We start from the raw sequence: 15,863 nt of genomic DNA on the forward strand, positions 1-15,863 counted from the left end.
GATTGAATTCCCATACAATTGGTAGCTTTTCATTCTCATAAGCATATCCAAATGACATTCCCCTAATTGGTTCTAAGTTTGTTCTTTATTTTATTCATTTGGGTAAAACCTCGCTCATAGTCTGCATGAGACACAAGGAAGGTTCGTCCAATATCCATCAACATTGCCAAGTCACATAACTGTTCATTCTGAGGAGCAAATACCACCATTTGTGTAAAATCTCATATCATTTTGGGTTTGATTTTTTTCTGCACAGAATATTTGAAATCATTAAACTGACTAATCATTTCTGTAGTATCAGCCAAAACAATTATGATATTCAAGACAAAGGGCATTAACATGTTCACTACCAAATGAGAAATCATAATGTGAAATACAGGAGATATCAAACACTGACCATCCTCTGAGAACCTATCCTGTGAATGGGCATAGTTTGTTTTTTTGCACCACACCATTTGCCTCCTTTGAATTTGACATGTTCTTTTGTTTTCCTTTGCTTACCTTTCAATTAAAGTCAACTAGTAAGTCAGGATGGGCCTTTCCAACACCTCCCTTTCCCCTTATCATAATTTTTAACTTCTAATCTTTGCTTTGTTTCAGTGTTGTGCTGATTGGAATTTCTACCTATGCAAAGCTCTTTTAGTAGCCATATTTTCATCATCATCTTTTTTGCTCATGCTGTTATTCAGGCCATTAAGAGTATTTAATTTGAGGGAGTGAAATTGTAAACATTCTTCTTGATTTAATTAATTTGAATGATTAAGTGCTGGTGATAAATAACCGTTAAACACAATACAAACCATCTTAAACCCACATGTGACATTATGAAATTGTACACTTACATTTTAAAGGTCACTGACAGATTCTCAAGATCACATCTTTCTTTTATTTTGAATTCATCATTATAAAATCATAAAGTTTATCTAGAACAATTCAATTTCATCTTAAAAGCCTTGCGTGTGCACATTTTTCCCTTTGTGTATTAGTTGTAAAACATGTGTGCACACACATGTGCATAAAACTTAGAGGGAACACTTTTCACTACACAGGTCACAATGGAATGGCTTCTCAACAGTTTTAGTAACCATGTGACATTTGAGAGACCTCGTTTGTTAGAAACCTGAATTGCTCAGGTCACACTGGAAAGGCTACTCTCCTGTGTGGGTCATCATGTGATATTTGAGGCAATTCTTTTGTGAGGAAGTTGCATCAAACTGTTCACATAGGAATGGCTTTTATCAAGTGTGGGTCCTTATATGCCTAGTAAGAGAACTCTTACGTAAGAAACCAGAATCACACAGGTCACACTGAAAAGGATTCTCTCCTGTGTGGGTCCTCATATGTTTTGTGAGAGAACCCTTTTCTGAGAAAGCAGAATCACACAGGTTACACTGGAAAGGCTTCTCTCCTGTGTGGGTCCTGATATGCCTTGTGAGAGAACTCTTTAGTGAGACAGCAAAATCACACAGACCACATTGGAAAGGTTTCTCTCCTGTGTGGGTACTCATATGTTTTGTGAGAGAACCCTTTTCTGAGAAAGCATAATGACACAGGTCACACTGGAAGGGCTTCTCCCCAGTGTGGGTCCTTATGTGCCTTGTAAGATCATTTTTCTTTGAGAAACCAGAATTGCACAGGTCACACTGAAAAGGCTTCTCTCCTGTGTGGGTCCTCATATGCTGTGCGAGAGAACTCTTTTGTGAGAAAGTGGAATCACATATGTCACACTGGAAAGGCTTCTCTCCTGTGTGGGTCCTTATATGCTGTGTTAAATTACCCTTTTGTGAGAAAGTAGAATTGCACAAGTTACACTGGAAAGGCTTCTCTCCAGTGTGGGTCCTTATATGCTTTGTAAGAATTATCTTACGTGAGAAACGAGAATTGCACAGGTCGCACTGAAAAGGCTTCTCTCCTGTGTGGATCCTTATATGCTGTGTTAAATGACCCTTTCGTGAGAAAGCAGAATCACAAAGGTTACACTGGAAAGGCTTCTCCCCTGTGTGGGTCCTCATATGCTGTGTGAGAGAAATCTTATGTAAGAAAGCAGAATCACAAAGGTCACACTGGAAAGGCTTCTCCCCTGTGTGGGTCCTTATATGATTTGTAAGAGAACGCTTTTGTTTGAAAGTAGAGTCACACAAATTACACTGGAAAGACTTCTCTCCAGTGTGGGTCCTCATATGCCTTGTAAGATCACTTTTATATGAGAAACCAGAATTGCACAGGTCACAATGAAAAGGCTTTTCTCTTGTGTGGGTCCTTGCATGCTGTGTGAGAGAACCCTTTATTGAGAAAGCAGAATCACAAAGGTCACACTGGAAAGGCTTCTCTCCTGTGTGGGTCCTTATATGATTTCTGAGATGACCCTTTTCTGAAAAAGCAGAATCGCACAGGTCACACTGGAAAGGCTTCTCTCCTGTGTGGGTCCTTATATGCCTTGTAAGAGCACTCTTACATGAGAAACCAGAATTGCACAGGTCGCACTGAAAAGGCTTCTCTCCTGTGTGGGTCCTTATATGCTGTGTTAAATGACCCTTTCGGGAGAAAGCAGAATCACAAAGGTCACACTGGAAAGGCTTCTCCCCTGTGTGGGTCCTTATATGATTTGTGAGAGAATCCTTTTGTGAGAAAGTAGAATCACAAACATCACATTGGAAAGGCTTCTCTCCTATGTGGATCATTGTCTGATCTTCCAGCTGATTCTTTTGTGACAAAGCTTTATTGCACAGGCTATATTGGAATGGCTTCTCTCAAATGTGGGTCACTATATGAAATTTGAGGTTATTCTTTCATGAGAAAGCTCCATTGCACTGCTCACATTGGATAGACTTCTCTCCTGTGTGGGTCTTCATATGTTGTGTGAGATTACCTCTTTGTGAGAAAGCATAATTACACACGTCACACTGGAAAGGCGTTTCTCCTGTTTGGGTTTTCATATGCTTTGCAATACCATCTTTTTTTGGGAAAGCAGAATCTCACAGCTCACAGTGGATTGACTTTCTCCTGAGTGGGTCACCACATGTTTTTAGGTGACTTTTGTGCCATTTGAGATCACCCTTTTGTGAGAAAGTAGAATTATACAGGTCACACTGGTTATTCTCTTTTGTGTGGGTCATCATACAATATCTAAGATGACTCGTGACATACCTGTGCTGCAGATATCATACTGGATCGATTTCATCATATATATATGAAATCTACAGATAGCTCTTCCAAAGAAATGGTGATAGTTATCCTCATCCTGGAAAAAAAAAATGTAATTATAAGACTGACATGTAACTCTTTGAAATTGTGTAATACACTGTAATCAGATTGTGGATGTTTTGTACACAAAACATTTCATACTCAAGTCCCTTCATACCTAAACAGATTCTTTGTACTTGCCATCACCAACATGTGTAGAAACACTAACAGGGTGCTATGATATATTGCATTCTACTTGTACTTTTTTAGAAATGTACTGAAATTCATCCAAAATCTACATGCATACTCACTCCATTACGATCAGAATGACTCAAATTTTGTTGTAGCTTTTTCCTCGTGTCATGAGATGTGATGGGGAATGGCCCAGCTGGCCAAAAAGGCATATTTTGTTTTAACTCAATAAAATTCCACATTTGGGCTTACAAGACCTGACTCTCAATATGAACTACTCTACAAAGATTTATTCAGTTCATCTCATTCATCTGACTTATAAAGTGATGCAAGTCACATCGTTTAAGATACACTGATAAGTGGTGTACCTGTTATTATTTAAGCAAAACATAATCAATAATATTGACCTGAGATATTGTAGAGGTGCTTTACATATTTTTTCTTGTCACATCCAGTAGAATACCTGTGTGGGTATCATGACATCTTATTTGGCAGGTAGAAATGACTATATGTCAAATAATGGTCAATCATTGCACACCAGAAATTTTAGGGACAGACTACCCCACCTTTAATCTATACATGCATGACATACCCACACCCCACACCTCAGAAATACAAATCTCTTCCTAAACAGATGAAATAATTACATCCACACACTATAATACAGATAAAGCCAAAGAAATACAACAGCCATACCTCAACACATTCCTATGGGGGAAATAATAGCAACACAACCTGGAATAAGGAATCAAATAACTAGCCTTGATGTCAGAAAATCACACAGCCCAGATAAAATTACAAACTGGATACTAAAGGAGTGTAAAGAAGAATTGGTAGGCAAAATATACAATATAATAGGTTGTTTGCTTCAGGAAGGAAAAATACCAGAAGACTGGAAAAAGGCTAACATCATACCAATACATAAAGGAGGTAACAAGGAAGACCCATCATATTACAGACTGATTTCCCTTACAAGTACTGCAGCCAAAATTTGTGAAAAAATTATCAAAAATATGTGGGCAAAACATCTAGAAGAGAATAATGTACTAAACCTGTGACATTTTGGATTCATACAGGAAAGATCACGCGCCACAAATCTGATCTGCTCATACTGAAGACTATTAGATATAATACAGCAAAGGGACAGATGGGCTGAATATGCTTTCCTAGATCTACAAAAAGATTTTGATAAAGTGCCACATACAAAACTGAAAAACATTGGAGGGGTACAAGGTAAACTAATGGAATGGATGGAGAACTTCCTGCATGGAAGAAAAATAATAGTGCTCAGAGGTAAAAGGTTCTACTTGGGAAGAGATGATTAGTGGAGTTCCACAGTGATTGGTACTGGTTCCAATAATGATTGCTATTGTGTGAATGACATGGACAAGGGTGTGGACAGTTACATGAACTTCTTTATTGATGATGCAAAATTTTTGAGAAAAGTGAGCACTGAAATAGATTGAGTCACTGCAGAGAGATCTAAACAAATTTTGGGAATGGATTCAGAAGTGGGAAGTGGACTTCAACATCAAGAAATGTAGTATAATGGAATTTGGAAAAAGTAAAAACAGGATATCAGGAAAATATAAAATTGGTGAAAAGAATTTAAAGAAAGTGGTTTTTAAAAAAGACCTGGGAGTAATCATCACAAAGGACATGTCACCTGACAAACAGATAAACAAAATTGTCAGAGAAACCTACAACTTGGTGAGGTAAACAAAAGTGGCATTTACTTACTTGGACAAAGAAATGGTGTAGAAAATACTGGTCACACCAGTACTAAAAACAATATAAGGAAAATTGAAAGAATCCAAAGAGCACCTACAAAGATGGCCCCCACACTTTCAGAATTGTCATACGAAGAGAGACTGTCAATACTAGAGTTACCGAACCTGGAACAAAGAAGAGAAAGAGGAGACTTGTTGACCATCTATAGAATCATGAGAGGTATGGAAGTCAGAGAGAGAAGACTTACTAAAATGGGATACAAGAAATATGACAGGACATGGAAAGAAACTCAAAAAAGACAGTTATAGAAGAGGCCTGAAAAAGAACAGGTTTCCCCACAATGTGGTGGATGTATGGAACAAACTGGATGAAATGATAGTGTTTGTAAAAACCATACACAAATTTAAGAACAATTTAGATACTGTGAGATACAGAGGACACCATGAGCATCGTTCCCTTTCCCGTAAGATACAACTAGGTAAATATATGTTTGTATATATATATATATATATATATATATATATATATATATATGTGTGTGTGTGTGTGTGTGTGTGTGTATGTGTATTTACCTAGTTGTATTTTACGGAACGGGAGCTATGCTAGTTGTGACCTGCTTTCGTATCTCTCAACATCCAATTTATTCTTGAACTCGTGTATAGTTCTGGCATTCACTGTTTAGTTTGTTCCAGACATCGATTGCTCTGTGCGGGAAACTGTTCTTTTTCAGGTCTCTTCTGTAGCCTTTTATCGTGTCCTCTTGTCCCATTTCAATAGGTCATTTCTATCGAGAACTTCCATCCCTTTCATAATTCTGAAGATAGTCAACAGGTCGCCTCTTTCCCCTCTCTGCTCCAATGTTGACAGCTGTAATTTCTCCAATCTTCGTTCATATGTCAAATTTGATAGTGTGGGTGCCATCTTTGTTGCCGCTCTTTGGATTCTTTCTAATTTCTTTGTGCTTGGTGCCCACATTGATATAGCATATTCTAGTTTTGGTCTTATCAATTTAGTAATTATTTTCTTAACCATCTGTTCATCCATGTAGTCGAAGGCCCCTTTCATTGATCTTAATAAGTTGTAAGTCTCTCCAAACAGTGTATTTACATGTTTGTCAGGTGTCAAGTCACTTGAGATGATTACTCATAGGTCCCTCTCTGAGTTTACTTTCTTTACTTCTCTGTTTCCAAACGTATATCTTTCCGAAACTCTGTTTTTGCCTCTGCCAAATTCCATTATGCTACATTTCTTGATGTTGATGTTCATCTCATATTTCTGGCTCCATTACCATACTTTATCCAGGTCTTGTAGCAATCTGCAATCTTCTTCTGTTTTCATTCTCTTGAGTAATTTGGCATCATCGGCAAAAAAAATTATGTAACAATTTACTCCTTTTTCCATATCATTTATGTATATGGCAAACATTAAAGGAGCCAAAACAGAGCCTTGTGGGATGCCACTTTTTACATCTTCTCATTTTGGACTTTTGTCTCTAAGTACCACTCTCATTTTTCTCCCAGTTAAGAAGTCCTTCACCCATTCCAATAGTTTACCTTGAATTCCTCCTATTTTTTCAATTTTACTTATTAATTTTTGTGAGGTACCTTGCCAAAAGCTTTCTGTAGATCCAGGAAGGCGCAGTCTGCCCATCCATCTCTTTCTTGTATTATCTCAATTAGTCTCGAGTAAAAGCAGATTAGATTTGTGGTGCACAATCTTCCACTTCTAAAACCAAATTGTTTGGGGTTTATTATTTTATTTTCTTCCCAGTGTTTGGTCCATCTGTTCCTGATAACCTTTTTGCATATTTTTGCTACTGTGCTTGTGAGGGACACCAGTCTAAAGTTTGTAGGATCTTCTCTGTTTCCTCCTTTGTATATTGGTACTATGTTTGTATCTTTGCAATCTTGCGGTACCTTTCCCTCTTTTAAAATGAGAAGTCTATTATCTTGTGTAGTTTATATGTCAGTTCATCTATACACTCTTACAATATCCAATTTGCAATTTCATCTGGTCCGTGCGACTTTCTGACACCTAGGCTTTAAATTTGGTCTCTTGTTTCCCTCTGTGTCATTTTCATTTTCTTCATCATGGGTGAACTTTCTAGTTGTTTGTCCTCCCGGGGTTGTGAGCTTTCAATTGTAAAAACAAACCTGAAGTGTCTGATCATAACTTCTGCCATCTCTGTGTCGTCTATGTACTCTTTATCTCTTTCACGCAATTTTACTATATCATGCTTATCCTTTAGTTTGTCGTTTACACATCTGTAAAAGAGTTTTGGTTGATCCTTACATTTGTCTATGACATCCCTTTCATATTCGCTTTTTTCTTTCCTGCGTATGTTTACATATTCATTTCTAAGTTTTTCTTATGTTTGCCATTTGGATGTTTTCCTGTCTTTCTTTCCCCCATTTTTTCCATGCTTTATCTCTCCTGGCTTTAGCCTCACTACATCTTTGTTGAACCAACATTTTATATAAATTTCTTTTTGTTTCTTTTTTGGTACATATTTGTTAACTCCCTCTTTATAATTTTCTTTAAACATGTTCCATTTGTCATCCATAGTTGTTTCCTTTTTTTAGAGAACCTATCCCAATTTGCATTTTGGAAAATTTCCTTTGTTCTACAAAGTTTTGTTGTACATAAATATTCCTTCACTATGTTTGTCATTTCTATGTTGTTCTGTTCTTTTAATCCAAACTCTATTAGTATATGATCGCTTTTTCCAATTGGTGTTTTATATTCCATTCTGTTCACAATATCTGGTTCAGAGGTTAATGCTAGGTCTAGTTTTGATGGTTCCTCATTGTTTCTATATCTAATATTCTCCTTAACCCATTGTGTTAGAGTGTATTCGATGGTCATATCTAGTAGCATGTTGCTCCAGAGTTCATCTCCCCCCTTGACTGTCATTTCTTCCCAAATTATGTCTTTTGCATTAAAATCGCCCTTGATTACTATGTTTCCACTCTCTTTCAGTGATTCGTTTAGTACCTTTATTGGTTCTTCCAATATTTTGGAATGTTCACTATCTGGCCACGCATGGGTTTTCGTGGTACATACACTACTACAAATTTTCTGCTTTTCATCTTTTTGTTAGCAATTTCAGTCATAATTACTTCTAACCTTCGACTATCTTCGTTACATTTAAACCTTTTTTGGTCAATATCATGACACCTCCTAGCTTATCAGTTCTGTTTTTTGCCCAGTGGTTATATAAACCATGTTTCACTATGCTTGTTAATAGCGGTCCTTTCAGTTTTGTCTCTACTATGCCCATGATGTCAGGTTTTTCTGTTTCTAGATAGTCATTCAGTTCTTTGATTCCAGAGATCATACCATCGATGTTTGTGTATGCCACTTTTATTTTCGTATTTTCTTTTCTTTTTCTGTTTAGGTTTCCATTTTTTATATTCCATTTTTTCAGTCTCAAATCCAGCACTCTAAAAAAAAAAAACTCGTTTTTTCCGTCTCTGTTCTCTTTTCATTTCTATCACTTGCTTCAATTCTGAGCACTTTGTCTTCTCTTTTTCCTCATCACTCATTTCCTTTTGTATTCTTATATTTTTGAATTTCTCGCTATTTGCCAGTTTGACCGCTTTTGATAATACTTCCTTTGCCATCATTTGTGTTCTTAGTTTTATTTTTAGAGGTCTTCGGTGTTTTTCTTTTGAGTATTTGCCTATCCTGTGAATCTCGTAGATTTCTTTAACGAGATTTTGATCTTCATCCTGTATTTCTTTCAGAATTTCTTTGACTAGTTCCTTCTCCTCCTATTCTTTTTGGTATCTATACATATCATGCTTGTCCTGTATGCCATGGACTGCAATGCACTTGCCTTTGTCAACTGTCTCTCACCAAATTTTCCTTCTCTACGATTACTTTTATAACTGTTTCTTTTGTATTTTCTTCCATCTGCTCTTTTAATATTTTTCTAAATGATATTTCTTCATTTTCCTGTTCTTTCTTCCATTGATTCTTTATTTCAATGAGGTCTCTTTCTATAATTGATTCTGCTACTTTACCAGTCACTACTTGCAACTGTTCATTTACCTCCTTTTTTAGTTTGTCATTTTTATTTTTATCCTCATTTTTCAGTATTTCGTTTTCTCTCTTAAGACTTTCTATTTCACTCTATAGGTCACTCATTTCTGTGATAGTTTGCTCATTGCTTTTTTGTAGTGTAATCAGTTCCTTTTCAACAGCCCGGTAGTTATATTTCAAGTGTATGATTTCTTCCATTAGTTCACTTAATTTGCGATTTCTTAGTGCATTGCTATACCTACTTTCTCTATATATATCAAAACTTCTTCCTATTTTGTTTGCATTTCTTTGAAAACCTGAAAATACATTGTTTTCCCACCTTGTGTTTCTCTTTGGAGTATCCAAAATGCTGTGGTGCTTGGGTATCACACCTCTTGGGCTCTCAACTATACTCACTTCCAATCCTCTCTTCGTAGATTCCTTTGTTGTTTTTTTTCTTCACTCTGTTTGTGTGTGTGTGTGTGTGTGTGTGTGTGTATTTACCTAGTATTTTATGGGAAGAGAGCTATGCTCGTAGTGACCCATTCTTGTATCTCTCCGCATCCAGTTTGTTCTTAAAATTTTGTATAGTTTTGGCACTCACTGTTTCCTCATTTAGTTTGTTCCAGACATCAATCACTCTGTGTAGGAAGCTATTCTTTTTCAAATCTCTTCTGTAACTGTCCTTCTTTAGCTTCTTCTCATGTCCTCTTGTTTCTCTTCTGTCCCATTTCAATAAGTCATCTCTATCAAGATCTTCCATAGTTTTCATAATTCTGTAAACAGCAAACCACCTCTTTCTCTTCTCTGTTCCAGTAGTAATAGATGTGAGTTATCCAATCTTTGTTTGTATGTCAAATTTGTGTGTGTGTGTTTGTATATATATATACATATATATATATATATATATATATATATATATATATATATATATATGTATGTGTGTATATATATATGTATATATATATATATATATGATATAATATACATATATATGTATATATATATATACATATATATGTATATATATATATATTATATATGTTTATATACACACACACACTGTATCTAAAGACAAAGAAATACAAAAGTCCCATGCACTTTCATGTAATTCACATCTTCAGGCAAGACACAAAAGTGGTGCAACTGATTTTATACCACTTCTGTATCTCCCCTGAATATATGAATTACAGAGAAGCCCTTGCAAATTTTGTTTCCTTTTCCTAGCAGTAACCAGCATATTATTGGATCATGTGACAGATTCATTGTTTATCTGCATATTCACCTGGGACATAAACCCACTTCAGGAATTGGTGTTTTATCTCTTGTGCCAATTCTCAGAGTGGGTTTACGTCCTGGGCCAAAACTTCCACAATGTTGATATTACTGCAGTAAGGAGAATTGGAACATTTGACACAAATTGGTCAAGTGCAACTGGAAAATCCAGACCCATACTGGTGTCACTCCAAGGGAAACTAAGGGAAAAAATCATTTAAAAAGCATATCGGTTAAATGAATCAGATGATAGGGTGATTGGTAAGATAAAAAAATACATATATAAATAAGGAATGCTCACAATCAAACATCAGAAAATATTTGTTTTGTAGCATTGGTAAATGGATGGAATGGGCTAAAAAAATATCTACAATAAGCTCACAAAATGTGAAATGTTAGATAAAGAATGAAGAACTCACAGCCAGAAATATAAAGAAAATACAAGAAAAACTGACCGGCATTTATAATTGCCATCCAAATCAGGTGAATAATGAAAGGTGGATTCATGTGCTGAATAATTTTTCAGCCTACTTTCATTATGACTGCAAATAATGGAATATGCTTGGTTGAATGGAATTATGTTCATTAACTCGAGCTAATGAAAGGGACTCATTAAATCAGGATTCTACTGTAGTACAATTTGAAAGGAGACTTGATTAATTCTGGGCAAATTAGGAGACTAAACTTAATTTTGAGGGAAGTCTTTGTGGACACATCCGGTCAAGGTCAATTGAGGGGAGGACACAGAGGACACAAAACAGAGCCTACACAATTTGGAAGTGATCTGGACATATAGACCACTGCTGCATGATGACAGGGTTCATGTTTATACAAGGGGCCAACAGATAATCAAACAAGGCAGATTTTTACTTAAGGTATGCAACTACTCTAGATTACTGCAGGAATTACAATTTAGAATCTGTGTTTAGGGATGCTGCATATCTCTAAAACTTATATTCTTTGGATTGGTAATAATAATGTATATTACATTAATATATAATTTACAAAACTATTGTTTAATTTTCCATTACTATATCATGTAGGTGTCCACTTCTACAATTTTACCTAAAAAAGCTGGACCCCTACTGGAGTAGAGGGTTTAGTTAGGTTAGGTATCAGTTGGATTGGTAATTGAATATCTGCTGTCCTGGAATTACTCTGAACCAGGCCTAACACTTGACCAGAAAAAGGACACTCATAATTAAGTGAAATTGTCCGTTGACGGGTAGAAAAATTTAATAATCTCGTACTCTCTGACAGACTAGAAATATAAACAACGTATCAAACTCAAAGTCTGTTCTGACCTACGAATGCCATTTGAGGACCTGCATTTTTTTTATGGGGGGGGGATTAGAACAACTACTAGCTGCCAAAGTAAGTGTGTAATCAAACTGGTGAATAATTGGGTTAAGATAAACAGTCTCCTCCCAGTCAATATCTGGATCAACAATTGGCCGTTCGTGGCTGTTCGTACGGTAAACAATCAAAGATCCCTTGACTCGGAGGAAATATGCCTCTTGACATTTAAAAGTTAATTTTTTAGTCTTACTTAAGACTTATGCTGTTTTATTCTGGTTGATGTCACACAAAGAATTCAATACAACAACGACGAAGCTTTGTTACCTGATATTTTGAAATATATTACTATCCTTGCAATGACCACTTACCTGATCTGGTACTCACTCATACTGTTTTGGTACCTTTTAGTACTCTTCTGTAGTTCCTGATGCATAATACAATGTTCCTTTAATATGATGGTGCTCAAATTTTAGTCTCAATCCTATATGTTACGAACATTTTGTATTATTCACAAACCGATGATAATGTTTATGTGTATTATGTGTACTGATTGGTATTACTCATGACTGTTCTGGTCCCCTCCTACAAATGTTGTCCGTGTAGTGGACTAGCTAGGTAAGAACAGCCGCTCGCGTGGGATCGGTTTTTGTGGGAGGGGAAGAATGTCTGTAAGAAAATGAAAATATAGTTGTGTATAAAAGAGGGCTTCTGCTACCGGGCGATTAGGGATATCCATTTCCTGGAGTCGTGGCTTTGGAGGTGTGGGCAGGAGACTCGGGGTTGAAGGCTGGGATTGATATGATGACCACAATGGAAATAGGCTTACATGCTTTTTTGTGTTATCTTCAGTAATTGTAAGTATAATTTCGAACTATGTGTTTTCCTTTATCTGTATTTGATGTATTTATTGCCAAATAAACTTATATATTATTATCATTATTATTATTATTATTATTATTATTATTATTATTATTATTATTATTATTATTATTATTATTATTATTATTATTATTATTATTATTATTATTATTATTATTATTATTATCATCATCATCATTATTATTATTATTATTATTATTGTTATTATTATTATTATTATTATTATTATTATAATTATCATTATTATTATTATTATTATTATTATTACTATTATTATTATTATTATTATTATTATTATTATTATTATTATTGTTATTATTATTATTATTATCATTACTAGTGTAGTGACGCAGCCACAGGCGGTCACACACTTCCCATAGTTGGCAAGAGGTGAATATGAGCTGGCCAATCAGGAGCCAGCAAATGGTTCTCGAGCGGCTAGCGACCTCTCTTGCCAACTACGCTGAGCCGCGAGCGACCCTTAAATAGGGCAGCGGCGGCCAGTCAGGGCAGAATAGTACTGCCAGTTTGGTTTTCGGCCGGGGCGCGGTGCAGAAGACGTAATATCCATAATCACTCAATGGGTTCAAAGACCGCCAGACGGTCGCCCTGGTAAGGCCATTTTGGTTTGTAAGGATGTGGAGAAGGCATTCGATACTGTCTGGCACGAAGGCCTTAAGTACAAATTGTACCACAACTTCGACTTTGCCCTGCCGTTCACAAGGTTGCTCTGCAACTACCTGGACGACAGGTCAATTAGAATAAAGTGGCGGGGCTGTCTGTCCCAACCTTTTGTGCCGAAGGCTGGAGTACCACAAGGGTCAGTCCTTGCCCCCACTCTGTACAATCTATATACGAATGACCTGCCAGAGCCGGCTTATCCTCGCAACCAGGCTCTAACTCTTTCGTATGCGGACGACACTAACCACATAAGCAGACACAAAACGCTGCAGGGAGCGTTACACGTAATGCAAAACATCCTAGACGGGGCACACGCGTGGGAGCAACAGTGGCGCATTAAGACCAACGCGTCGAAATGCAATGCTGTACACTTCCGCTGCAAACGAACCAACAGAACAATCACAAACACTCCTCTTAAAATAAACAACACAAACATCCCAGCGAAGGACCATACCCGTGTGCTGGGTAGCACACTTGATAATGGCCTTACCTGGACCCCACACTTCCGCAAGCAGGGAGCGAAGGCTAGGGCTGTGCTGGGTAAGCTCAGACGCTTCAAAACTGCAACACTGAGAACCAAACGTCGATTGTACCTAGCCCTCGTCAGACCGATTCTGTGCCAGTCCCCGGGACTAAGCCAGCTGACATGTGCCACCAATAACTACGAGCATCAGAAGGTTCAGAATGCCGCTGTCCAGTTCATCACGGGCTCGCGATGGAGCGACTTCAGAACCACTGAGTCTCTACACCAAATTTCCAACATCCGTCCACTCAACCAACACAAACACAAACTTCACTCAAGACACCTAGAAAAACTGCACGCCAAACACAAACATCTGATACAACATATTACACCTAGACCACACCGTACAGACTATCTGTCAGCTGCGCCCGTCCCACGTGCGGTGTACACGATAAAACGTGTATATCCGCAGCAACAAGTAACACACCCCTTCACCGGCTTGACTGGTGATAACCGTAATAATGTAATAATAATAATAGTAATGGTAATAATAATTATAATAATAATAATAATAATATCGCTACTCAAACCCGACCTGGGGTAAAACAGTAATTCTCATGCCTTACCTGGGGCTAATCAGGTACGCCCTCTACACGCGGGAAGTGAAATCTACTCACTAACCGTAAATTACACACATACACCTCTCACGAACATAGCCGCATCCCACGCACAAACATATACACTTCCTTTTTCTTCGACTAAAATTCGTTTCCTTTCTCACTTTCTCTTATACTACATCTTCTCATTTCAGTTTACCTCCCACTAAAGATTTTTCCGTTTTTCCCCCTTTCTCTCCTACTACGTCTCCTACCATTTTCCAAACTTTCGTTGGTGATATAATATGCTCTTCCTCCCGGCATTGGCGCCACCGTCCAAGTTCCTAGCCCAGTTCTCCTAAAGCCACGACAACAAACTAGCCCCTAATCGCTCGCAATTCGCCCGGTGGCAATAGCCCTCTTTTATACACTACTATCTTTTCATTTTCTAACAGACATTCTTCCCCTCCCACAAAACCCGATCCCGCGCAAGCGAGGTGGTCTTTTCTTGGAATCCAGAATCCAGAATAGTAGTAGCCACGGCAGCAGCAACAACATCTCGTCCAGTCTTGTAGCAGTCCCATCGAGCCTCGCCGTCATCAGCCGCCACCGCCTCTGACGTTAGGCTCACCGTCCAGCTACGACTGATCAGATCCACTAACCAGTGGCTATTACTTGTGGTTTTACCAAAGAGATTAGAATAAGAGACCAAAGTGAATTTCATTTTCCCTGGCTTGTTCGAACCAAACCACTACAAATTGGTGACCCCGGTGAAGGACAACCAGGATTATGGAAAATTCACAAGTGAAACTTCCCAGTTTCTCCCGTGACTTGGAGAGCTGGCTACTTCACACAGAAGCCTATTTAGCCACTCAAGGTGACGTTCCGGACCACCAAGCCTTCGGCGCGTACATCGCCGCTCTACCAACGGACGTCATCGCCCTTGTCCGTAACGCCGTCTCTTCTCCTCCGGAAGAAGGCAAGTGTGCCGCCCTCAAGACTGCCTTACGGAAGCTATGCGCCAGGCCTGACGACCAGCTCTACCGAGATATCCAGCAGAGCGAACTCGGCGACACCACCCCCTCACAGCTATACACCCGTATGGCCAACCTCAACACCCGGGCAAAGGTGTCATTGCCCAAGGAACTCCTCCGCTCCATTCACCTCTCCAAGATGCCGGACGCCCTCCACTTACACCTGGAAGCTCTAGCCGGCGATAAGGACGACGAACAATACTGCGAAATAGCAGATAGGTTGTTCCAGCGACATACCTCGGTACACAAACCAGTGCATAGTGTTCGTGCAAAATGTAGTGACAACCCAGGTGTTACCAACCATAGTGCTGTGAGTGAAAACATTCCCATGTCATATAGTGCCAGTGACCAAAGTATGCAGCAACTACGGCAGGAAGTCGCCGACATGAAGACCTTGCTCAACCAGTTGCTTGCCGAGAAGGGAACCCCCCCTCAACCACCACCTATCCCCGCTCCACGACAGGATACTGCCTCCTGTTGGTACCATACCCGCTTCGGAGCCAAGGC

At 38.2% G+C, this 15,863-nt stretch overlaps 1 protein-coding gene across 1 annotated transcript; it reads right to left on the reverse strand.

Annotated features, from left to right (window-relative positions):
• Positions 1-638: 638 nt before the first annotated feature.
• Positions 639-12,280, reverse strand: LOC143030770 (uncharacterized). Its single transcript, XM_076193979.1, has 2 exons — positions 12,072-12,280; positions 639-3,241 (listed from the first exon to the last, which is right to left on the reverse strand). The coding sequence occupies exon 2, from the start codon at positions 2,679-2,681 to the stop codon at positions 1,239-1,241; it is 1,443 nt and encodes a 480-aa protein (XP_076050094.1). The 5' UTR covers positions 2,682-3,241; positions 12,072-12,280; the 3' UTR covers positions 639-1,238.
• Positions 12,281-15,863: the final 3,583 nt, after the last annotated feature.

The sequence above is a fragment of the Oratosquilla oratoria genome, chromosome 12, assembly GCF_046742065.1.
Source record: "Oratosquilla oratoria isolate Oo_2021 chromosome 12, ASM4674206v1, whole genome shotgun sequence".
Classification (NCBI taxonomy): domain Eukaryota; kingdom Metazoa; phylum Arthropoda; class Malacostraca; order Stomatopoda; family Squillidae; genus Oratosquilla; species Oratosquilla oratoria.

What these genes read in the sequence shown, in the direction of transcription:
- LOC143030770 (XM_076193979.1), bottom strand. Translation starts at nt 2,681, where the DNA reads ATGATCCACATAGGAGAGAAGCCTTTCCAATGTGATGTTTGTGATTCT.